General features: G+C 35.8%; 1 protein-coding gene across 1 annotated transcript in view; it reads right to left on the bottom strand.

The window, feature by feature from the left end:
- Positions 1-25,403, bottom strand: part of LOC121414909 (sorting nexin-27-like) — a 77,062-nt gene that overhangs the window by 12,061 nt on the left and 39,598 nt on the right. The window contains 4 exon segments of the mRNA XM_041607956.1: positions 149-259; positions 8,293-8,375; positions 15,105-15,297; positions 18,177-18,408. Of these exon segments, the coding sequence (XP_041463890.1) occupies positions 149-259; positions 8,293-8,375; positions 15,105-15,297; positions 18,177-18,408 (619 nt within the window).

Raw genomic sequence — 25,403 nt, 5'->3', positions numbered from 1 at the left:
ATTGAATATCAAACACCATCTATCTACATGTAAACTCCTCAGACCATTTCTATCTTCATACTTTCAACCATTGTAAATAATTCATACTGAATGCGGAGGACATTGTGAAGTTTTTTTCATCTTGATGGCGGGTGTGAGGGATGCTTACATTATATACATCATCTGCAGTGTTGTTCCTCCTAACTGTGACCGTGACTGACGTCCTGTCTGGAAGGTTTATCCTCATCTCAACCTGGACTTTAGGAGGCTCTGGACTCGACTGTATGCAAGAGGGAAGCAAGAGAGAGAAAGAGAAAGATCTGATCATTCATTGAAACACAGGTGTAAATTGCTTACAGGAAGGAATAGCCTCTTGTACCCCTTTCATACTGCGCTTTTCCCAGGTGAACTTCGCCGGCGAAGTTAGCCAGCGAAGGGGAAAGTGTCCATTATGAAAGGTACACAGGAGAACATCCCCGGCGAACTTCTCCACCTCTCGAGGTGGAGAACTTCGCTGGTGAAACTGTTTCTGTGGCGAAGTTCGCCAGTGAAACGGCCAGTATGAAAGCTAACCGGAAAACTTCTCCTCTTTAATGACGTCAGAGGTCTTCTTTTTTTTTACGGCGGCATGTTTTGAAATGTTTTAAGAACCCTGACCTGAACTCAATAGAATTTCAAAACTTGCAACTGTTTGCCATTGAATCAAGATAAACCCATTAGATGAAATGGTAATTTACATCATAATAATAATGTACTCCACATTACAGATTGCCCAAAGTGGTTCATTAGGAATATCCCAACCAATAAAAAGAAGATCCTACCAATGAAAGAAAACAAGTGCCCTATTGCCACTAATTTGATAAGAAGCTCTTCTAAAATATTTGGGAAAATATAAGCACATTTATACTTCATAGATGAATTTTGCTCTCAATACATTTCCGTATGGATGTGAGTCAATGAAACTGTCATGGCTGTTTTATAAGCTTTACCACATCTTATGAAACCTTCCCACTTCCTCTGAAACTGGTCAACATTAATCTATCATGAGGGCTTTTGCTAATAAAGTTGTTTGCAATAACATAAATGGTCTTCTTAGACTTTAAAACTGCTCACAGTTAACATATTAAAGGTAAATGCCAGTTGTGGTAACGATATCAAAATGAGTTCGTAAAGAATCCAATGAAATGAACACCAAAGTGTCTGTTGGTAATAAATAAAAAATATGTGCCAAGCGATTCTGGAAGAAATTGTGTAATTGCTGAGAAATTAGCAAATAAGCACAGGATTCGGGTCAAGCGTCGGGCCGACATTCAGAGCAATAATAATACACTGTTCCATGTGCGCTTATCAGTGTCGGTGATCTCCAGTGTGAACATTTTTCAGCGTAGATTTCAAGATTTCACAAAGTTCAGTTTATGTAACTGTACCAGATCTAGATCCTCGATGATATACTGATAATTAAGCCTGGTTTTACAGATTTTCTCATGAAATCAGTGTTTATTGCAACGTCTGGTACTTCTCTTTAAGGGAACGGGCAGTGAAATGTGCTTTAGGCAGTATTTTAGTTACAAAATATGGACAGGATTTTTGGTTTTGTAAGATAGTTGAAATGATGGTTGTGTTTCCATCCTCAAATGCAAAATGAAAGAAGGAAATGAAACAAGTGGAATGCCTCTGGCCGTCTCACCTGCATCACGCAGTTCAATATAGCAGCAGTGCTGACTTTGAAAACTCTTCTAACTTGCACAAGATGTTCAGTGATACATGGTTACTCTTATGTCCACTTTTTATGAACCAGACCAATAAACTATTAAACTTACAGAGATATGATGGTTATTCAACAAAAAACCCCAACATGGCCAAAGTTCATTGACCTTACATGACCTTTGACCTTGATCATGTGACCTGAAACTCGCACAAGATGTTCAGTGATACTTGATTACTCTTATGTCCAAGTTTCATGAATCAGATCCATAAACTTTCAAAGTTATGATGGTAATTCAACAGATACCCCCAATTCGGCCAAAGTTCATTGACCTTTGACCTTGGTCATGTGACCTGAAATGCGCATTGTTAAGATTTTGATGTTGATTCCTCCAACATGGTCTAAGTTCTTTGACCCTAAATGACCTTTGACCTTGGTCATGTGACATGAAACTTTAATAGGATGTTCAGTAATACTTGATTAACCTTATGGCCAAGTTTCATGAACTAGGTCCATATACTTTCTAAGTTATGATGTCATTTCAAAAACTTAACCTTAGGTTAAGATTTGATGTTGACGCCGCCGCCGCAGCAGCCGCCGCCGTCAGAAAAGCGGCGCCTATAGTCTCACTCTGCTATGCAGGTGAGACAAAAATGAAAAAGAAAATAATTTTGCTAGAACCACAATGCCAAATTGTTTTAATGCAATAAAGATCTCAACCAAAATAATGTAATGCCAAACTGCCTTTAATACGGTAGAAGGCCACCATTTTCTAAGAGATCAAACTAGGTTACAGAGAAAAGTAAGAATACAGATATAATCACTTTAAAAAATATTGCATGAACAATAATCCCCCCCAGAATGTTACAAAATGAAAGGAAAAAAAAACGTTTATTAGGATGGCAATAGACTCAACACTCATTCTAGCCGCACACTGCAAGAAGAGACAAAGCTGTCTAAGACTTTCATCTCAGTTTGATTATAACAAGGCAACGATCCTGTCATACTAGTTTCTTGACATTCATGCCAGCTTTGGGGATAGGAAACGGTCACAAAAATGATAATTCATGCTTTCCCTATAGTACAACAAACAGTACAACATAACAGTCATTGGCATGGATGCATGCCTACAATACTGCATTGCATTACGACCTCTCAATTACTATGTGAAAATACTGACAGCAGCAGTGAAACAAACATGTGCTTTGGGTTGATATAGTTTCTTTGAACTTCCAACCTATATTACAAATTAATTTTTGTTTATTTTAAGTTTAATTATCACATCCTATTTGGTTGAGATTGATATATAATATTTACATTATTTACAAAAAAAAGTTTCATTGATTTATGCATGAAATACCTTTTTTTGTTTTGGGGGGAGGAGGGCATTCGGAAAATGTTCATTTATATTTTTAATTTCATCATTATGAAACTATAATTAATAATTTTGTGTAAAAAGTGTACATGATTTTCAAAATTGCCATGATAAATGCATAGCGAATTAAACAAAACCATTCATTGATCAGATTTTCTTTTAAATGACATGTAATAAGGTTTAAATTATTGTTTTCATAAGTTAATTTCACAACTTTGCTAAGAGAATACAATTTACATCTTAGAAGACTTTCTAATGTCGTATGATTAGTTTAAGGGCCTAACTAGTATATTTTGATATAGAATATCAAAGACAATCAAAACATCATACCTAATCTGAAGTGTCTTTTCATCAATGCATCTACTGACTGTTTTCTTACGGTCCTGTTTTTAAATGTGTGATACATATTGCAGAGGGATTGTAAAAACATTGCCTTAACCATGGGCAAGGCCTAAGCTCATTTAGGATTCTGAATAAACAAAATATCATTTCACGGTTGACACACACATGAATGCCATTAGCATGCCTGCACTGCTTCTATCGAAACCAAGGCACAGATATGCCACTATCACTTCATCAAAAAAGATGAACAAATATTACGCTGAGCCTGGTTTAGCCCGCTTTTAATATTAAGTCGCTTTTATAAATATTGTCATTGTCAAATTGTCCCCCCTTCCTTCCCCTGCACATTGCCAGAAGGGGTATTCCCCTGATGACATAACTGGGGCACCCAATGCCTCTGTCCACCAACCGACAACTTGGAAGGCTAACTAATATGAGCCTGATCATCCACCGCATCAACACGAGGAAAGTCATATCTACAAAACTGCGGGGCCTTCGCAACAAACTCCAATGTTCTAAAGGTAAACATGCATGACAATTTAGCAGTCCCTGCAAATTTGAAACTCTGTCAACTGTGGGTGTTAATTTCTTCAAGTTTTAACGGGGTTGGTTTGGAAATATGAAATGGCAATTTTCTTTCAAATTAGATGTGGGATGGATGGGAGCTCTTGGGTACTATGATGCTGGTTTCAGTTTTCATCTGCAGTCCTGATGATATTCAGGCAACCTCTCCAAATATTTGCACAATTTTCTCATATTACCAGACAAGACATAGGTATCACTATCAATACCACTGTTTTGCAGTGAATATTATTGTCAGTAATTTAATGCCACATTTCTCCCCCCCCCCCCCTCTCTAATATACATTATTTTACCAAACAGTTTGAACCATTCAAACACTGTTAGGTAAATTCAATTAAAATGAATTAAATGTATTTATAAAATGAATAGAAGCAGAGAACATAAAGTGGTAATCATTACAGAGGTGAGAACCTTGAATCCTTCAATCCCCTTCCTTTTATTCCAAAATAAAGTTTAATAAATATCCAAATTATCACATCATAATGTCTTTTGTGTGTGGAATTAGGATAAAAAAAAATTTCACTCAGAACAATATAATGCTTCTAAGCCAATCTGCAGACAATATCACAACCATTATTCAATAATTGACTGCAAAGCTGCATGCATGAAAATATAAGTCAATTCATATAAATCAATAAAGGATCCCTTGGTATCGGGTAGGCATCCAAAGGGGTGCAGGGCAAGGGTGGTTGGAATCATTTTAAGGTGAAATCCAATCTTAAAAACAAATTCAGAGTTAATTAAATGATAAATAACTGTTTAAAAAAACACAAAATAAGCACGAGTTTCATGTGTTTGATAGTACTTCTGAAAATAAAACTTGCCATGGGATGAAAATATATATTTCCATTTAATTTCATTTTCATTTATCATTTCATCCATTTCAATCCATTACTAGCAGCAAAATGAATGAGAATATGTGTATATGATATGTAATTATGCATGTTCACATACTGTAGTGGACTAAAGATTATAATCGTGAAAGAAGTCTGTGCATACTAATCAGAAAATCAACTCCATAATATCACAGTTTATTAGAGTTTGATCATGTCCAAACAACCAACTAAGGGTTTAAGGCACGAACACCATCAATTTGGCATTTTACTGCTCACATCTACAATGCAAATTTGTAAGAAACAAAACAAAACAAACCTATATCTTTATTCTCTCTTAGTTTTCAACCCCACCCCCACCCTTTCTTTCTTATCCTATCTCTTCCATATCCTATCTCTTCCATCTATCTGCACTCATCCCTTCTCCCTCTCTGTAATTACATCACATAACTCATCTCAAATCCTCCCTAAGTCATGGAAGATGATCCCACAAAATAATTCCCACTCTTGTGTTCTCTCCTTTCCCCTTCTCTCTTCATCTCCCTTTCTCTCTCTCCATCTCTCTCTTTCTCCGTCTTATAAAGGACTATAAATCTTATATTCATACCCTAGTCTTGATTGCATGAATTCGTGAAGTGTATTCCCCCCTCGGCTAGCATCTCATTTAGCCTCCCATATTGTTTTCCTAGCACCTATAACAAGCACATTCGTACTACATCATTCCCATGTTCAACCAATAGAATAAAACAAAGGGTTTAACATTTAAGCATTAAAGAGGATAATGAATATTCTCTTTTTGCCATAATTCATTGAAAACATTGAGATACATTTTCAACTGTATTAGTTCAAAGAGGCGCTAATTCGAATTTCATTTTAAAAAGATTATATTTTCATTTGACAAAAATACAACAGATATTTTAAGATATTTTTCAGAGTGTCTTCCTCCTCCAAAGAGAAACCAACAAATCAATGTGTAAAACCACAGAAACATTGGTTAAATTGAATAGAAATAAAAAAGAAATCTTTTTGAGCTTTGAAAATATAGCATTATTTAAACCAGTCACATATAAACCTTTTTTACACCATCCCAAGATACCATGTTTGTCCATAGAAAGCCAATTAAAGGTTTGAATGGAACCGTATATCCCCATGGTCTAAAATATCATTAGACAATCTACGTCTTTTTGAAAAAAAATTGTATTGAGTATTTTCATTCACACATTAGTAATTCCATACAGATCAGCAAAATAGCCCCTAAAAGAGGTTTATTTGAATGGTTTGTTTTAAATGTCTTTTACTGTTCTGGAAAAAAAATGAATCAATTTGAGATTAAATAATACAATAAATCATGTCTTCTGTCTATGGTATTGCATGATTTCAAGTCAATAATATATGAGAAGTCGATTCATCTATTAGCAGAATATTTTTTTGTTGTAAAGATACTGTTTTCATATCTTCACAAGATCATCAAATAGCTTACATTACCAAACACCCCTCAAAGAGGTTTAATTGAGTTGTTTGCTTTATAATAAGTGAATCTACCGCTGTTAAAAAATCAAATCACATGTAATCATTGTAAATTTACCAGTTTTCTTTTATTGCTATTAAGAAAGAACACTATGGGTTTCTAAGTATGCTGCATAGGATAGCTTTCAGGCCAAAATTTCAGTGTAATCCCATATTCATGCATTTATGTACGCAGTGCAAATTCCTTTTTTTTTCTTTTTACACCTCCTTTTAACACTATATTATCATAAAATCATGTTGTTGTTTTTGTTTTTTTTTATCTTTCTTCTTAAATCAATTATCCCACCTGATGATGGTATCTTTACAAAGTCTATTCCTATCTATGAGTGATGATTCCCCACTTGTGTATAACACATTACATTAATCAATAAAATCGCAGATTTTGAAGTAGATTTAGATTTATAGCCGTAGCCAACAAAGAAATATCTTAAGTCAATGTACATGTATCGTGTTATTTTTTTTTTTAGTATGCCTAAAAGTGAAATAAGATTTCATAGTGAAATAATTTTTGCAATCAAATGATTTTTTTTAACCAGGAGAATAAGCACCTTTTAATAATAATGGTAAGTGCACAATGGTTTCATCAGCCCTAAAAACTGAATTTAAAAATCCTTTCTAGGAATTGAAATGGGAACGTACCTTCCCATCTTTTTCTTCTTTAATGAAACTGAAATTCTAGAGTTCTACATTTGGATCTTCATCCATCTGGCGCTTTACGGCTCACATTTCAAACCTCAACCTTTGTTCGTATTTCAACATCATTTGTTTCACAGATTCCGTGTTTCTCCACGTCTGAAAATCGGAAAGAACTCTGTGATATCCGATACCTCAAATTACCATACGACATACCTCGGCTCATTCAAAGCCCCCCATTAGAGACAGGCTGCATTTCAATACACACCCATAATGGAAATCTCGCTGAGAGAAAGAGACCACGAAATATAGGTCTCGAATGACTACTGGCATGGCAAAGAGGGAGACACGTCTCGCAAGAAGACCCCATCCCACCACTCGCAAATTCAATCTACTTATCAGACTTTAGCAGGCTCCGAAGAAATTAATATCTATGACTATCTCATTAGGTCTCCTAAATATCATTAAGACCATATCTATGCAGCAGAAATCTTTGCTGATTTTTAGTCTGTGTTGACTGTGAGGGGAGGGAGTGAGCTGAAAGTTTGATGTTTACCTCCCATGAGCGAAAAAATGATACTGAAAACAGCCTTTACTCTTTAAAAAGGGCACAAAAACATTGTTAGCGCCACAAGCATTCATGCTGGTGACAACAGTTTCAAGAGGAGGAGGAGGAGGGCTCTGGCAATTACAGCTTTACTGCATTGAAAACACTTTTGTTGCTTCCATCCCTGAACACTGTTCATGCAGTAATTTATATGTCAAAGACTAGAAGGACATTAATACTCTTTTCGTACAGTTGTTCATGGTGTGTGTATAGTAAAGTATACTTCTATTACACTTCTTAGTTTTAAGCACTGTTTCACAAACTTGTTATCGATTGCAGGTTTACATGCTACCATTATAGGCCACTGAAATAGTGCAATGCAATGGATAAAAATATGTATTAATTACGATGATGAAGTATTAACACTGTGATTTGATGATCTATTCATTACGAACTCTCAGTCTGGATTAGATTGAAATCTGGTTCTAGTCTTTGTGAAACTGGTCCCTTGATAACGGTAAATTATGAACTCCCAGACTGGATTAGATTGAAATCTACAGTCCTTGTGAAACTGTTCCCAGGTTCCTTAATAACGGTAAATTATGAACTCCCAAACTGGATTAGATTGAACCCTTTAGTTTATATTTTAAACTGTCCCTCGTTCCTTTTATAATGGTGCGTTATGAACTCCCGGTTTGGATTGGATTAAAATGGAAAGTCTCTGTGAAATTGTCCCGTGATCCTATGGGATCTGCCTAGGCTTACTTACCCTCTCAGGTTCAGTGTCATCAATCTCTGTGCTGAGGAAGTCACGCATGATGTCACTCTCACCAATGACCCTGACGGCACTCACTGCATGCAAGAAGACGGGAGAAAAGGGAAGATTTGGGGATTAAATGTTTGAATGGTAAATGCCTACAATCCTTGCATGTAATACAGTGACAAGTGGATTTATCTGTCTGGATTCAATCTCACATTTGCTCTCACAAAAGGTGTGTAAATTAAAGTAACATACGTTTTGTCAACATCAACTTCATTGGTGAAAGATGACCATTCATCTTTTCAATTCCTTTGGGAATTCTTAGTCCTCTTTCAGGAAATTTTTATCGATGTTAAGATACAAGTCTTGATTATTGATAACATGTTTCAAGTTAAAGGATGCAGATTCCAAGATTTGTGCATGAAGTAGCCATCATAGTAAAGGCAAGTTTGAGTATATTACAGTCTTTGCAAGTTTGCGAAAAGTTTAATCATTATGTACAGCATTAACATTTACACATCCCAAGTCATTTACTGCAGAATCAGGCAAGCTCACATTAATTTCTACAGCCAACACAAAAATAAACAAGGTATGAGTAGCAATAACTTTGTTTGAAATAAGAACACTTATTCGTCAGGAAATGATTACATGAAAACACAATTTTCTTTTATGTATACAGTTATGACATTCAGGTTCAAATAAGCACATCATTTCTTGAGGATTACTGTGCTCCGCATGGCAAACATAGCCCTATGGGAGATATTATCTGTTACACAAACACACCCTTTTTATATCACCTCAAAAATCATTCAGAGCTTCACCAATATCCCCTTAGATTAAATGAGCATTGAAATGTCAAGGTGAACATTCAGAAGAGCTATTTATCCTCGAGCAATTCTGTCTGTCTGCCCATCTTCATAACCTCCAGAGAACACTTGAAACAACACCACATACAAATACTCATGCATTATCATCATCGACAGGGGTGGAGCATTGGCCTGCATTTTAAAGAGATTGGAAAGTCATGAGACTGAGCTTTCCCTAGATACAAGACCTGCCAAAGATACTCTTGTATAAGAATGCTGCAAATAACCATGTACAATGTCCTCTTCATAAACAAATGCAAAAAAAAGCATATATATACCAAAATTGTTCTTCCTATCAATATTCTACACAGTAAACATCAACTTGGAGACTCTTCAATGATTTTCCATCCTGACAAAACATCAAGATCAAACCAAGAAGCTCATGCTGCAATGCAGCATTCTCCTTAACCATAATACAGCAAACTCAGCAAAGTCAAGTTACACCAAAAAAATATATATATTAATCTCTAATGATGGATCAGTGAAGGCTATCATAATTACGGTGGTAATTATCACTGCCTCTCAGCCAATTTAATGCTATGATTTCAACAGCTTATAATATCTGTCAGTCAAAATTACGAACAAACTTCCTCTGCTATCTACCCCAGATATGAACCTTTTAATACAGCAATGTTACCATTTGGTAATAAAAAGGTGAAGTGAAATCAACAGATCACTTTAGATTTTAATGAATAGCTTTCTCAATAGATCTTCACATAATTTAACAAAATAAGTGGAAGAAATGATGCCTCTCTACATGCAGCTAAGCACCAGGGTTGAAACCTTAAACACTATCTAGGTATAAAAGAAGCATTACTCATATTTTTATTTCGAAAAAATTTGGTACATTCACATTTTAAATTTGGCTCAGCATTTTGTTTTAAATGTAAGAAACCGTTCTCACTACTGTCCTAAAACTAGTTTAGTGGAAACTAGTTTAACGTGTAATGAGAATGGTCGAAGCGATCTTCCAATCCGGTGCAGAAAACCAACTCACGATGTAGTTTTGTAGCAACAAGACCGTTTTACGTGAAGTGGTTTTGAAAACCGCTTTAGAGTGATCAAATGGGAATGCTAGCTAGGCGATCTTCTAAACTGGTTTTCTGAACCAATTTCCAATAAACTAGTTTTAGAAAGTATAATGAGCACGGTGTCTACATGTAAGACACTATGCAGAAACTTCCAAGTAAATTTCAGAATCATGATTAAGCTGATCACTTCACAATTGATTCTGTGACCACTTGAGACCATTTGGTTATCAATGAGTGTACAATCGCAACAGTTGTAGATAGTTGCACAACCAGTAGTGAAAGCCCCTTTTACATCAAATTTTTTATACAAAGCCACCCTATAACTGTACAAAATTTGTAAAACAGTGCTTTGAGCATTATTTTACTTCCTATTCTCTCCATCTGAGTGTTTCCATTTGGAATATCACATAAAATGCCAAAAGAACTATGTGATTTGACAGCCTGCTGTCAAAAGCAATTATGAAACAAGGATTCAGCATATTTTTTTTTAAATTCTGACTGTATCTGACATTAAAGTGATCTTATAAACATAGTTAAGGATAGTAGTTTAAGCTCTTCCCAGGCAATCAACATCCCAAATTTGTACTCATAACGTTAGTGTGTTTATAACCCATGTCACATCATTATTTTCCCATGAGAGCAGGAGAGGGTTGGCCTTTCGAATGTTGATATGCAATCTTTCGTGCCTAGGTCGGGAGAGAGTAAGCTATGAAAACAAACATTACTGCGGTGTGCCACGGGAGAAAAAAAGCTTCTCCACTCAGCAGAGAAATGGGCTAAAAAATTAGATTTGGTTTCCGTAAGCTGGGCCAGACTGCATCGAGGGTTTGGAGGTTGAATAAAAAGTCGAGAAAAGGCGATTTTTTTCCCTTACTTGTAAAGCTGAAACATGATACCATACACGTTGCTCTATGAGAATTGAAGGGGGATGAAAGGAGAATGTTGGAATAATCTTAAAGGTATTCTGGTAGAGAAGTTCCTTTCATTTTCAAACATTGACCTAAGCATATTTTTTTTTCCTCTGTGACCTTTTTAAAATCAGAGGCAAAGACACGATGACAAAGAAAAAAAGATGAATTGATCCAATGAACTTCAAATGATAAGAACTGAATACAAATCTTCCAGGGAATTCAACTGTAACCACAAGTATTTCTGAACTAAAGATGCAAAAACAATATTCCATCTAACCCTATTAAATCATAATCCCAAATCTTGCCAAACACCACATTTCCAACTCACATAACTTCCATCAAATGCATTTCTTGCACAGCACTAGCACAGAAACTTGATGTGGTGATATACAAACACTGTTTTGTTTTTAATTTGTTTACCATCAGTGAGTCCCCTTTTCATTTTTATGAATCCCAGAATTCAGAACTACCTCAAAAGCTGTATCAAAGCCAAATCCACCTGCCATAAAGGCTACCCTTAAACCTAGCTGATTTGTAAGAATCCATTTCTGCCTAGATGAAGGCCAGTAATCCCTTAAAGGTCATTGTTTTACCAATGATTCTTATATCACTACAGACGCGCCTTTCTCAAGCTTCTCATATGAAATATTGCAGGCTTTTGAAAGGGCATTGGGCAAATTGCTTCTGTAATCGTCAAAATGAATGATTGATGATCATAGCCAAGTACTGCAGGATTAAGCTTACAAACAACAGATGCTATTTTTGTTTGTTAACAAAATTATGGTATCAAATTCTTTGTAGTCTTCGAGTCTTTTTACCGGGGTTAAAGGAATTATGCCATGATTTTCTTTCTTACCATGTATAGTGAGCCTCTCTACGTTTTTATATTTTTATATTCAAGTCACAAAATTAACACCACAAATCTAAGAATCAGTTTTTTACCTTAGTGACGTCAATACTAGAAGATGATATGGAGAAACTGTGGAATTAAGATGCCAAATGGCAGGTGTTGAAAACTATCTAAAAATACTTTCTCTTTTACACTTTAAAAAGATATGACAGGGAAGAAATGACAGCAAAAAAATGTAACTGATTTAAAAATACAAAATCAGTTTCCTACAATTTCTTACAATGCCTCATCTTGGAAACAAATGGCTGAATAAAAAATGTTTGATATTTCCTCAAAAGATGGGAGAAATTGAGATTTTTGCACAAGTGCGAATGTACAGTATATTGAAAATATTCAAAGATCACTGAAATTCATTTAAATATGACATTCTTCTATAGTACACGTGACCAACCCACAAGAGACTCTCTACATGAGCTGCTCTTGTAATTCAGTAAAACAAAATGGTTACAAAACTCCAATATGTCAGGATTTTTCATGATTATATGCCCATCAAAATAAGAGAGAGAGCCAGGGTGGGGGGAAGGAGGGGAGGGTGAACAATATAACATTTATATTTATTGCAGTTTGAGAGAAAACAAAAATCAGCCAAACTCAATTTCCATTGATATATTCAGAGGAAATGATAGCATCGGCCGACATACAGAATCTGATTCAATCACAAATTTGGGGAGAGATTGAAGAAGAGTGTCTGTATATTGTTGGCTTTGTGTCGCCACAGAGTTCTAAGTGAATTGCTATTGACCACATGGTATATAATTTGCTTCTCTTTTCATTAGGCATGTGCACTGGGGTATATAGAAATTCAAGTTAGCCTCAATAGTTCTGCGTTGACGAGAGATTTTTTTCCAAAAAAAAAAAACATTTTTATTATACTACAGCAACGTATCATATTCTGTACAATATTTTTTTGCAGATAACATATTTTTGTACCTACATGTGTTTTTTTAATATGTGGTAAGGACGTTAATTTTAATTACTTTTAATTCTATGTTGGGCAAGGTTGGCTATTCACAAAGGTCACTTTGTTCTGAAACCTGCCTCAACTTACTATATTATCATTATGTGTATGCTATTGTTATACTCATATCATTATTATCAGGCAATTCACCACAAACTGCCACCCATGCCATTGAGTCCCTTCACATTTAAAAGACATTTTATTTTATATGTTACCATGAAAGTCAAAGTTGTCAGCTCATTTCTTATATGGAATACATATAATTCACCTTTTAAAGTGGTACACCTGTAATAATTATACATTGAAGTCACAGAATTATGGCTGATGAATCTGTGACCTGACTTATATTTTCATATAGTCACAGAATTATGGCAGATGAATCTGTGACCTGACTTATATTTTCATATAGTCACAGAATTATGGCTGATGAATCTGTGACCTGACTTATATTTTCATACAGTCACAGAATTATGGCTGATGAATCTGTGACCTGACTTATATTTTCATATAGTCACAGAATTATGGCTGATGAATCTGTGACCCGACTTGTATTTTCATGAAACAGTTCTACATGTATTACTGTAAACATGAGATGGATGACTGCATTGAAATTATAATAAAATTTCAAAATCTACACAGGAATTTACCATACAACCTACAGGTACTTTCGGAAAAAAATAGATAAGAAATATACTCCAATGTTCAATATAATTTGATATAACACTATTCATTATCTGGCATAAATAGATTGAGTCTCCAATGATCATCATGTTTCAAAGTAGTTGCGACAGGCCTTATTAGATCTTAAATGAGTTGAGAGTTGATTGAAGAGGCCCATGCCAAATACAGACCTTCAGACTAATGTACTCTTTCACATTCATGATGCCAATTTACTGAAAGAATGAGAATACTTATTTGCTCTCATCTTGTCCATCAAAAACCAATATTGATGTTTTTTCTGGTAGTTCATATAAATCAAATAAAATGAGGAAAATTTAGCTTGTCTCATTTCAGGGATTATTTTTCCAATGCAGGGATTATATTTCAAATGAAGTATATAAACCTGTTATCAAATGGTAGACATTTAACTGAAAATACAAACTGATTCAATTAGACATCGAATTACCTACAGCTGTAAATGAGTAATTGAAAATTGATTTCTCCACATCGGCAATTAAATGCAAGTTCTGTATTGTCAGGGTTGAAGTGGAGAGGTTCTTACATGTATGATTGTGTTCTAAAAGACAATATCAATCATATACGTCTGTGTAGTCAGTGTAAAACAACGGTCTGTTCAGCTTTTTTTAAAGAAAAAGGCTAGACTAGAGTACAGGTAATGGAGGAGAAATCATTTTTTTCTAAAAAAAGAACTATTTTCCCCCTTTTTTATTCAAACTTTCCAGATTTAAAGAAGTTCTTTTGTAAGTCGCAATTCACAAGAGCAGTTTGCCATTTGCCCAATTAAATTTTTGGTGCACAGCCATTTGTACAATTATTGAATTAAAAACTTTAATCTCACCGAGCACAACTCCTTTTCCTTTTGAATCCCTCTATTTCTCTATCTAGACAAAACAATCGACCAGTTCGTAGTTACTTCATGGACAATTTTGGTCAAATGAACTTTCATTTCTTTCATTATGATAGGCAGATTTCAAAGCAAGATATTGAGTAAGCATGCCTTACATAGCAGGATAAAGAAATTGGATAGACCAGGGGACTAGAATAGCACTACAATTAACACTTTCTGGAAGTATTTGTTGCATTTCTACGTTGAATGCATAATATAGCATGAAATACCAGTCGTTCGTGGACGCATTGTAGTTTTTGGTGGATGTAAATGAAAAACACAATTCAAAAGAATATATGAATAACCAAGACATCAAAGTTGGTGCTTATCTCATTAGATTTTAAACCACCATGTCACCTTATTTCCAATGACCTTCCTCTGATCATGTGCAGAAAGGAACTACGAACTGGCTTATTAGAGGGCAGAAATGCGACTGTGAAATCCTGCATGTAGCGAACTAGATTGATACAGCTCTTTACCCCTTACGTACTAGATCCACCTATGGGAGAGTTAGAAATCAGAAGTAAATGGGTTAAGATACCATATCAACATTAAATCTTGCCTTATGCATCCCTTACCTTTCTCTATATAATGCTCCAGACTTCTTCTCCTTGTGTCTAGTTGCTGGTCGGACAGCGTGAAGGGCCACTTGCCTGGAAACTTGGGAAACTGGTAGTCGATGAACTCCCTCTTCAGCTTGGCATGGACGTTGGCGAACTCGCTGTATCGGTGGGAACACAGCAATCTCCCTGCCATGTAGATATTATAAACCTGAAATAACAGATGATGGAAATTTTTAACTACCATTACAAACTTATAAAAAACAGTATCCAACAGAAGTGAGTGTACATGTACCCCTACTGCCATAAGAGATCAAGTATTAATTCATATCAGCTCTATTTCTTGTAGTTTAGCATATTTTGTTGTCTTTGATAATATACTATATAGGGGTAGATAATTACAACACTTATTCCTTTCTTGTTGTCCCTCTCACAGGACTCATTATATTGTACATGTACTGTAAAAGTGGAATGTTTTATGGATTTCGCGGCAACATCGGTGAGCGCAAATTTAGAAACACAAGAATTTATGAGCATCTACTTTACTTTAATGCAATTCTTGAACCGTGGTTCAATAGCATGTATCTTTCTGGCAAAGGGAGTACATAAGAAAAGTTACGCAAAATGTCACAAAAGCTCATGATTGGATCAAAACAATGCTGCATTACGCCGCTTAGAGCTAGAATTATGATCAGAAAAAACAATTTCGTTGCTGAAATGTTAATTTAAAGCATTTACAGATGGGAAAGAAGGAAATGACTTTGTGATTGTGGAGTGTGCAGCGCGAATCCAAGAACCCGCCAATATGATTTAAAGCCACCAAGTGCGAAATATTAATCCCGCGAAAATAACAGCGTTTACAGTATTGCATTTTATGGACTTAGATGAGCAAATATTATTGTTTTCTGGAGTTCAAGAAGATTTCTTTGTGAAGAGATGTACAGTACTTGAAGTTGATGTTCTTGTTAAAATGTGCTCAGTTCTGTTGGATACTAGAACAAATACAGTGTAAACAGTTCAATGAGACATTCACACAAGGAATAAAATAAATCTGTGCTCATCTTTATCATTAATTATTAAAAGCTAGTCTAAATGGTTGTCTGAACAGGTTACATAGAAAAAAATCACACAAACTGGATGTCTGCCTTTTTGAAGAGTACGACTGCCTTGCCAATATTCATCAACATGATTCTACCTAGAATGAAAGAGGAAGGGAAGATCATAGGCGTGAAAATTCTAAAAAGCTTCAAGAAATAGGTAGCTCTCTCAAGAAATGTAACTTTGCCACGGGCATTTAATCTAAAGATAGGGAATAGCAAATATATGTGGCGTATCTCTAACAGTAATATGGAGAAAAGGGGGCTGAAGTAAGGGGGATTGTGAAAACAGGGGGGGGGAGATAACTGACTGAGATATTTTGGGCAGAAGCAGGAGCGAGGATTTCCAAAGTTTGGAGTGCTGTTCACATGTGGATCACAAGTTATATACACCAGTAATTTTGTTTAAACAAGTGGAATGCCTCTGGGCGTCTCACCTGCATCACGCGATTCAACATAGCAGCAGTGCTGACTTTGAAAACTACTATAACTCGCACAAGATGTTCAGTGATACTTGGTTACTCTTATTTCCACATTTTATGAACTAGACCAATACACTTACAGAGATAGGATGGTAATTCAACAAATACCCCCAATGTGGCCAAAATTCATTGACCTCACATGACCTTTGACCTTGATCATGTGACCTGAAACTTGCACAGGATATTCAGTGATACTTGATTACTCTTATGTCCAAGTTTCAAAAGTCAGATCAATAAACTTGCAAAGATATGATGGTAATTCAACAGATACCCCCATTATGGCCAAAGTTCATTGACCTTTGACCTTGGCCATGTGACCTAAAATGCGCACAGGATGTTCAGTGATACTTGATTACTCTTATGTCCAAGTTTTATGAACTAGACCAACATACTTTCAAAGTTATGATGGTAATTCAACAAATACCCCCAATTCGGCCAAAGTTTATTGACCCTAAATGACCTTTTACCTTGATCATGTGACCTGAAACTTGCACAGGATGTTCAGTGATACTTCATTACTATTATGTCCAAGTTTCATGAATCAGATCCAAAAACTTTTAAAAAATTTTGATTGTAATTCAATAGATACCTCCAAATCGGCCAAAGTTCATTGACCCCAAATGACCTTTGACCTTGGTCATGTGACGTGAAACTCATGCAGGATGTTTGGTGATACTTGATCAACCTTATGTCCAAGTTTAATGACCTAGGTCCATATACTTTCTAAGTTATGATGAAATTTCAAAAACTTAACCTCGGGTTAAGATTTTGATGTTGATTCCCCCAATATGGTCTAAGTTCATTGACCCTAAATGACCTTTGACCTTGGTCATGTGACATGGAACTCTAATAGGATGTTCAGTAATACTTGATTAACCTCATGGCCAAGTTTCATGAACTAGGTCCATACACTTTCTAAGTTATTATCATTTCAAAAACTTAACCTCAGGTTAAGATTTGATGTTGACGCCGCCGCCGTCGGAAAAGCGGCGCCTATAGTCTCACCCTGCTATGCAGGTGAGACAAAAACCAACCATAAAGGTTTGCAATCACTCACTGAATGTTATTGACCAATCAAGATCAGTGTTGCATGCCCACTCTGTTCAAAACACTGACTAGGATCCTATCGGATGGATTCTATCATATTTGCAATTCATTATCCACCTTTGTGTTATGGGACCCAGTTAGTATGGATGACAATCAAATAAAGTGACATCACATATGAGATGAAACCACCAAAAGATTAGAATCACAGCTACAGGGAAATTTGATGAGACATCAATATCGAAATAGTAAGAAACATGGTGTACATGGCACTGCACAAAATCAGCAAGCCAAGGATTTGAGAATAGCCTAATATCAAGCACATAGAAACAACAGACCGAACTGGGATTAATAAAATCAAAGCGACACATATATCTCAATATGATGCTTTGCATCTTACTCTTTTTCTCTAACAAGTCTAGGGTACATGAATAGAATAAAAGAGGGCAAGTAATCAAGCTACCTACCACATATTTTTCTCCATCACTGGTAATGTGTTGGTAGTCTGGTATGGTTATAGGCACAGGTCGTTTGTCACTGTAGTCGCAGTAAGAGTACCCCGACGACTCATCGCTCAAGTCTTTCTTCTCCTCTCGGAAGTTCGGTACAGAGATGACCGTTAACGTAAGTTCATTGCCCCCCTGCTTGATGAGGTCCACAACAAACTTGTGAGTAGCACCTTCAACATCAACGCCATTTCTGTTAAAAATACAAAGAATTGTTGGGGACATGAAAATCCATATTTCATTACTTTTTATTGCATGCAAATTTGTGAAATCCATCCAACAGAATATCAGTTTCCAACCGCTCAGATGCCACTGGAATCCACAATATTGAAGTAATAATCTTCAACACCAGTTTACATACATGTACTAAAAAACCCATTATTTTATGGGTACTTTTATAGCTATATAATTGCAAGTGGACTGTAATATACTTTTAATTCTATTACATGTACATCACTATTAATTTAATTTGACCTTTACTATGTATGTATTCATTAATAAACAATACACTTTGGAGAATAATATTATCCCAATCTTGTCTCATTCATACGGACTCACACTGATTAGCGATATACCCCCATACCAAATCAACCAAAAATGAGAAGGACAATGGGAGCAATCAAACTAATTAATCTCATTCTACTCACCAATTTATTAAACAGAAAACACGAAAGAGTATTGAATACACAAAACATACATCCATCAATTTCAATATAAAAGCATATAACATCAAGATCTGCTCCTCCCCTTTAACGGTGTATCTCCCGCTTCCCTTCTCTCTCTTCTTTCTTTCACTCTCTCTTTCTTTCTTTTTTCTCTATCTCACTCTCATCCCTTCTCTTCCTTACTCCCCTCTCAATTCATCTCACAGACAAACATGTGGTGAATCTGTAGCAGGTCTCTCTCACAAATTATGGAAGATGAAAATCTCTTTTTTTTTCTTCTCCTTGTCTGGCTCCTAATTACAGATGCTCCATTTTTTTACGACTGATTTTCCCATTTCTCTCATTTTATGGACAGAAATAGTTCAAGGCAAGTTTGTAGGAATGATTTGTGTCATACTGGTAACCAACAAGCACAATAGATTAATTATCTGTGCATGTTTGTATGTCAGAGATAGAGAACAACCCAGTAAGGCAGTAGAAGGGAAAACAATGTTATTAATTAATCATTCATCATTTTTTCTTATGCATCAACTTCAATTCACATGTTTTCAGTTATCTGAGAATTGTCCACAATATTGTATATTTTTGAAGGCTCCTGCCTTCAAATTTGGTTTATAGCAAAATATATACACTCTCTAAACAATATTGTTGAAAATTATTTACAGATACTAATCATAATTGCCATAACTGTTTTTTTTGTGTCAAATAAAAAAAAAATATATGTTCAATTCAATTGTAAGTTGCATAAAGCTGATCTTTTAATTTATTCATTTGAACTGATTATACAGATAGTAAGAAAAAACCCTGAATATATATATTGGCCGGATTTTGAATTATTTCATCACAGTTGAAAAAGACTATGGGTGTTCAGTCACCACTGAATATTTCTCTCAAATCCAAAGATAATTGACAACAGGTCTAGATACCCCCTCCCTGGAAAACAAAAAAGATGAAAAAAATACAGGCAAGAAAAATAAGAATCAAGACTAAAGCCATACATAAATTTGTAAAGTTGGGAGGATACAACAAAGCAATCACTGAATAACAATGAACTATGAAAGGTGTAACGACTATGTTAATCTTCCTAAGATATGAACATAGGATATTAAGATTCACTCCCCAATGAGTGGAGAATGTATGAAGAATTTCATTCAAGAAGGATAGCCAATAAATATTGGCTGGCTAATGATATATACACAATCACCAGTCAGAGATATAAATATTCAAAAAGCGCTCTAGAAAGTACCATCATGGCACAACTGACAAAGCACTTGAGACGGTAAAAACATTTAGCTTCAACAAGCCTTGGCTTTATTTTAGGGGGATAACAATCTAAATGCACAAAACATTTGAGCTTTTGAGGTACAGATCTATTAAAGAGAAAATGGAAAGTGAAAAGGAAAAGCTCTTATGGGGTGTCCTCAAACGAGGGCACGAGAGCGGATCTGACATATCTTTACCAATGGTTGGGACTGTCATCGGGTTCCTAGGCTTCATGTGCAAGTAGGAGAGAGTAGGAACAGACAGCATAGAGAGGGAATCCTCTCCCTCAAAAAAATCATTCTTGTTACCATGGTAACAAATGTGAGGGACGAATGGAGACACAGCTGAAATGTCAAACTTAGAATCAGCACGATTCATCATGAATGCTTTGGTGGCATTTATTGGCTGCTATCAGCTTTTAGTACCATCATCCTCACTAATGTTGCAAATGCCTTTTCCATGATTTTAGACTTAATTCCCTCCAAAAATCCATGCCTTTGCATAAAAACTGATAGAATACTTCTATTTTAATTCATTACTGATAGCAAAAAAAGTTTTGAAATCACTTTTTGGTGTCAAAATAACAGAACGTAATTGATCCATGCTTTGGCACCAAAAGATAACCCCAACCCCCCCCCCATTTTGTTTTATTAATTTTTGTGCTCTCAAGTTTGTTTTCCTTCTCAACATTTCATTTCTCTTTCCCTCTTTTCTGTTCGAATCATCCGCTTTATTTTATATCTATCTCCTCAATCCATCACTCCCTTCCACCCCTTTCTCTGTGTATATCACTATCCATGTCTCCTTTCCTTCGCATTCCCACTCTGAGGTATAACACATCCTGAAGTATAATACATCAGGCAGAAATTTGAAATCAGATACCAACAAGTACTGAAAGTGACACCCATGCGCAGTGAAATTTTGTCACTTTATATGGAATATTCCTTTATATGGAATATTCATGAATTCATGGACAAGTACGGTCGAGTGTTTGGAGGTGAGAGTCTAGCCCACTGAACAAAAACTTGCGAAAAGTTAATCAGCAGAAGAAAAGAAAGATGAAGAGAGAAACGGAAAGTGGCCACATCGATCGGTGACGTAGGGAATGTAATGTGCAAGCATGTATCTCCCAGTGAGTCTCAATTATTCATCACTTATGATGTGATTTATTACACATTAATAAAATATCATGCGCCTAATATGTGACAAGTGTGGGTACGTATACAGATGAGCGATGGTTCATACAACAGACTATAAAAGATATTAAACAAAACAGTGATCTCCTTTAGCTTTCCATTTCACTTTCTTCTGACTTACGTGTTATATTATCATACACCGAGATTTTTCAAATGCCTAAACAAATTCATTAATTAAATAAAAAATACACATTGCGAAATACTAAAAAAAATACTGAGGACTGCTAGATTTGAATCAAACACTTTTCATCCATTTTTTCCGGTCCTATGAACAGTTATGTTGTAACACCGTACCCATCTGAGTTACACACAGCTCGCACTAACAAAATCTCTCCTTTGATATTATGAGTAGCATTCTCACACCACATTCTAGGCTCGCCCAATGCTTGTTTGCCAAAATCTTTTTTCCCTGCCCTTGAACGTTCTCATGTTGCACAATACAATTTTGTCTGAATCTTTGATAAGGATACAATAACACACCACTGCATTGTCCGGCATTGATTTCCACGGTAAGTTATCCTAGTGATGCAGTGAAGAGATAACTTCATTACATTATCGTGGATACACTGTGACGTAAGGCGAGGAAACAGTGCAGAAAGGAGGGTGATTTCAATATAAAAAGAGTCGGTTAACAGGGTATTTTTGGACAAGATGGATTTAATAGAACTAGCATCGGTGGTAACAAAAAGGACATTGCTTGAATCTTCAAAGTACAAGAAAGATTTTTGAAAATATAGAATTCTCTTATGTGGGAAATGATTCAAGTCCAATTCATTTAAAATTCAATTTCATAACACACTACTCAAACAATGTTTCTCAGCAGATGATCTGAACATAACTAGTATTTGATTATTACGGTGTAAATTAAAGAAGAAAAAACATGTCCCATTATTCTGTGCAAACACTTTTATGAATTTGGCATGTTGCCGGATAATAGTCATTTTTTTCTCAGTATATTCTTCAACATCTGCAGGTTCTCATACAAAATGATATTGATACAATGGTGATATACTTCTAAAGAATAGTCAAGAGACTTGAAGACATCATCAACAATTGCAGAGAGAGGAAGGTGATGGAGAAGAGGGAGTTTCCTCCCAAGCTTCAAGAAAACAAGCTAGCATTCATTCCAAGAGTAAATAGAAAGGGGTGGAAAGGGATCTATCATCTAACTAAGCTAATAAATGGAGCTCACTCTCTCGGAAGGAAAACACCAGAGAATCCTCTAAACCCTGATGTAATTCCATCATATAATGCAATTGAGAACCTGAAATGCACCCTCCTGAGGGGGAAGCCCTCGTCTTTTGGCCCGTATTAGGGCTATTTCGGTGATCGATGCCGTAATAAGATGGAGTTTTCACCCCTGCTCGTGTGTCTTGACGGTGGATGGATATATCGGATAAGGCTAGGGCAGTATCATGAATGGCTATTTCTCCTTGTAATTCACAGATGCAGCAGGTTATACATTTCAATACGATGCAGTTGGAAATGGGCCAACTTGGAAAACATTTCAGCTCATTTTTATGACAGTGAGGAAGAGGATCCATGAGGCAATATTACTGTTTACGCTGATCAACATTTAGAAGACAGGAAAAATATTTAAAACTATATCCCTAAGTTTCAACTCCTTGAGGATGAAGCCAATTTGGAAAAATCCATAAAGTCCTCTGGGTAACAAATTGGATAATGATTTTTTTTTTCAATCATTATGCTGACATCAATATTTCAGATACAAAATCCCAAATAAGACAATTTAGTAATGCTGCATCAACACATAATTCAGTGAAAGTTTAAATATGTTTCCTCTGACACTGTCCTACATACAGGTTATACAAAAAAAAGCTGTTCATGAAAAACCTTTAGAGCTCCTTGCTTTATCGTGTAAACTGGAACAGTTTATAGAATTCCAGGTCAATGTGATTCCCAAACACCATATTGAAGATTTTCAGAGCTCCGCATGGTGTCGTACCCTTCTCATACAGGTGGAAAAATCGATGCAGTAGATGAATAGTGTGAAACCATTTCCACTCACATTTCTAAGAAAGTAGGATCTCAATGTGAGCTGGATAATACATGACGGGGTAACTAATCTTAGCAGATAATAGAATGGATCATACAGCTTCATGCGAGCTACCGCCAAGTCCTAGATCCATTATTATGTAGGTTAATGAGCGTGTCAGATGTTTCTCTTATCCACTCCCTAAAAACAGGCCCATCACATGAAAAAGTTGTGAGATAATTTGACTCGTTTCATGCAAGACCTGTTGTTTGCATTTGGATGAACAGGGGGGGGGGGGTCCTCTCGTGAAAGACACAATTTACGTATGATCTCCAGATCTATCAGGGAAAAAATGAAAATGAGAGGAATAAAGCACTTGAACTGACTTGAAACCTATTCAATAATTCTGTTTATACATTCCCATAGTTCATTTCATTCTTGTTCTTGTTGATTTTGTTATGAAACAAAATTCTGCAAACAAAATACTTCAACATTTTTAACCTCTAAACAATAAAATTCTGACTGCATTACATCTTATGTATTTCTTTTTATTCAAAGATATGATAGTAGTAACTTTGAATTTTGTTTATTGCATTATAACCATAAGCCTCCTTGGTAGTGTTGAAATAAGAATTTGAAATTCGTTTCTTCTAAGTTGTCTTAACATTTGTAAATGTACTGGGAGATAACCATGAAAACCTAAACATTTTATTTCTTTCATCGTATCTGGCTCAGTTTACAATAGGGCAAGATGCTAAGAAAGGAATTATCACAAGTGATTTCAAGTAAAGCATGGGAGATTGAGAGTGAATGGGTTCAGTAAACAATGGTCTATACTATAAAGTGCAGAGAGTGCACAAATCCATTTTACAAATTATCTTGAAGCAGCGATGATCACGTTTGCACTCTTAAAATTACTCTTGGTAAATGAGGATAAATTCCTCCACTCTTCGCAGAGACATCAGACAAATTGTTATCTATTCAGAGACAGATGGCCAATGTTCCTACATTAAAAGGCTGGAATAATATCGGGAATGGACGCCCTTTTAGCTGTCACATAGACATGCTTGGAGGGGAAACTTTTTACCTTTCATCGTGTTCTCTCTAATGCCCTTTCGCTGGGAGAAATAATTACAGAGATGTGTTGAATCCCTTCTTTTCTTACGTGTGTGGTGTGTGAGCCGTATGGTATTTTTAAAAGTCAAGATAATCCACGACATGGGAGGGAACCTTTTAATTCCAGCAAATTCTTCTCCCGATTCTGGCTCCAGAAAACAAGAATCAATTACCCCCAAGACACAAGCTTAGATCATTTTCCCTCCTCTGCTGAGGAGCTCATCCCTAGATACTGTACATGTATGTTTATACTAGGACTACTAACAGTGTAGCTTGAAGTTTGCCCCCCCAAAATCAAATTTAAACAATGATCTATATACTCTGATAGAAACGCAAAGATCCATATCTTACTTTTCAAGGAGTGAAAAAGAAACAAGAAAAGGAAAAAAAGATGGAGAAAGAAAAAGGAAAGAAAATGAAAGAAGAGTATCGAGAGGAGAGGTCTGAGTCGTTCAACTCTATCCCCCCCCCATTATTAAAACGGGTAAAAAATGATGACATCACATTTAGAATATTTACAATACCCTAAAAAAATGCCCCTCCTAAAGATCCTGTTAAAACCAGGGCTTTGATATATCAGGAACCTTATACAACTCAACCACTGCACCCCTCGTGCCATCCCCTCCCCCCCCCCCACACACACTAACTGTTGAAATTTTAAAGGAAAAAACATGGGACTTTTATCGAAGTCTATAAGATTGCACAAGGGTTAAAAAACAAACAATGAAGTACAGGCAAACCTATTGCACTCGATTGCATTACACAAGCGAAGAAAGAGTTTTCTTGAACTCATCACAATCTCTAATCCTGTATTCAGCTTCGAGAAGGGGATCAGTTTCAAAATGTTGAAAGGCAAGAGATAGAGATTAGCAAGATTGAAAGCAGTTGCAACTCTTACTTACAATTTTAATCAATTTTTTTTAGACAATCACTAAAAATACTAGGTTGGGTG

Source organism: Lytechinus variegatus, chromosome 5 (assembly GCF_018143015.1).
Source record: "Lytechinus variegatus isolate NC3 chromosome 5, Lvar_3.0, whole genome shotgun sequence".
NCBI classification, from domain to species: Eukaryota; Metazoa; Echinodermata; class Echinoidea; order Temnopleuroida; family Toxopneustidae; genus Lytechinus; species Lytechinus variegatus.
This window is presented reverse-complemented; position numbering and strand designations above follow the sequence as displayed.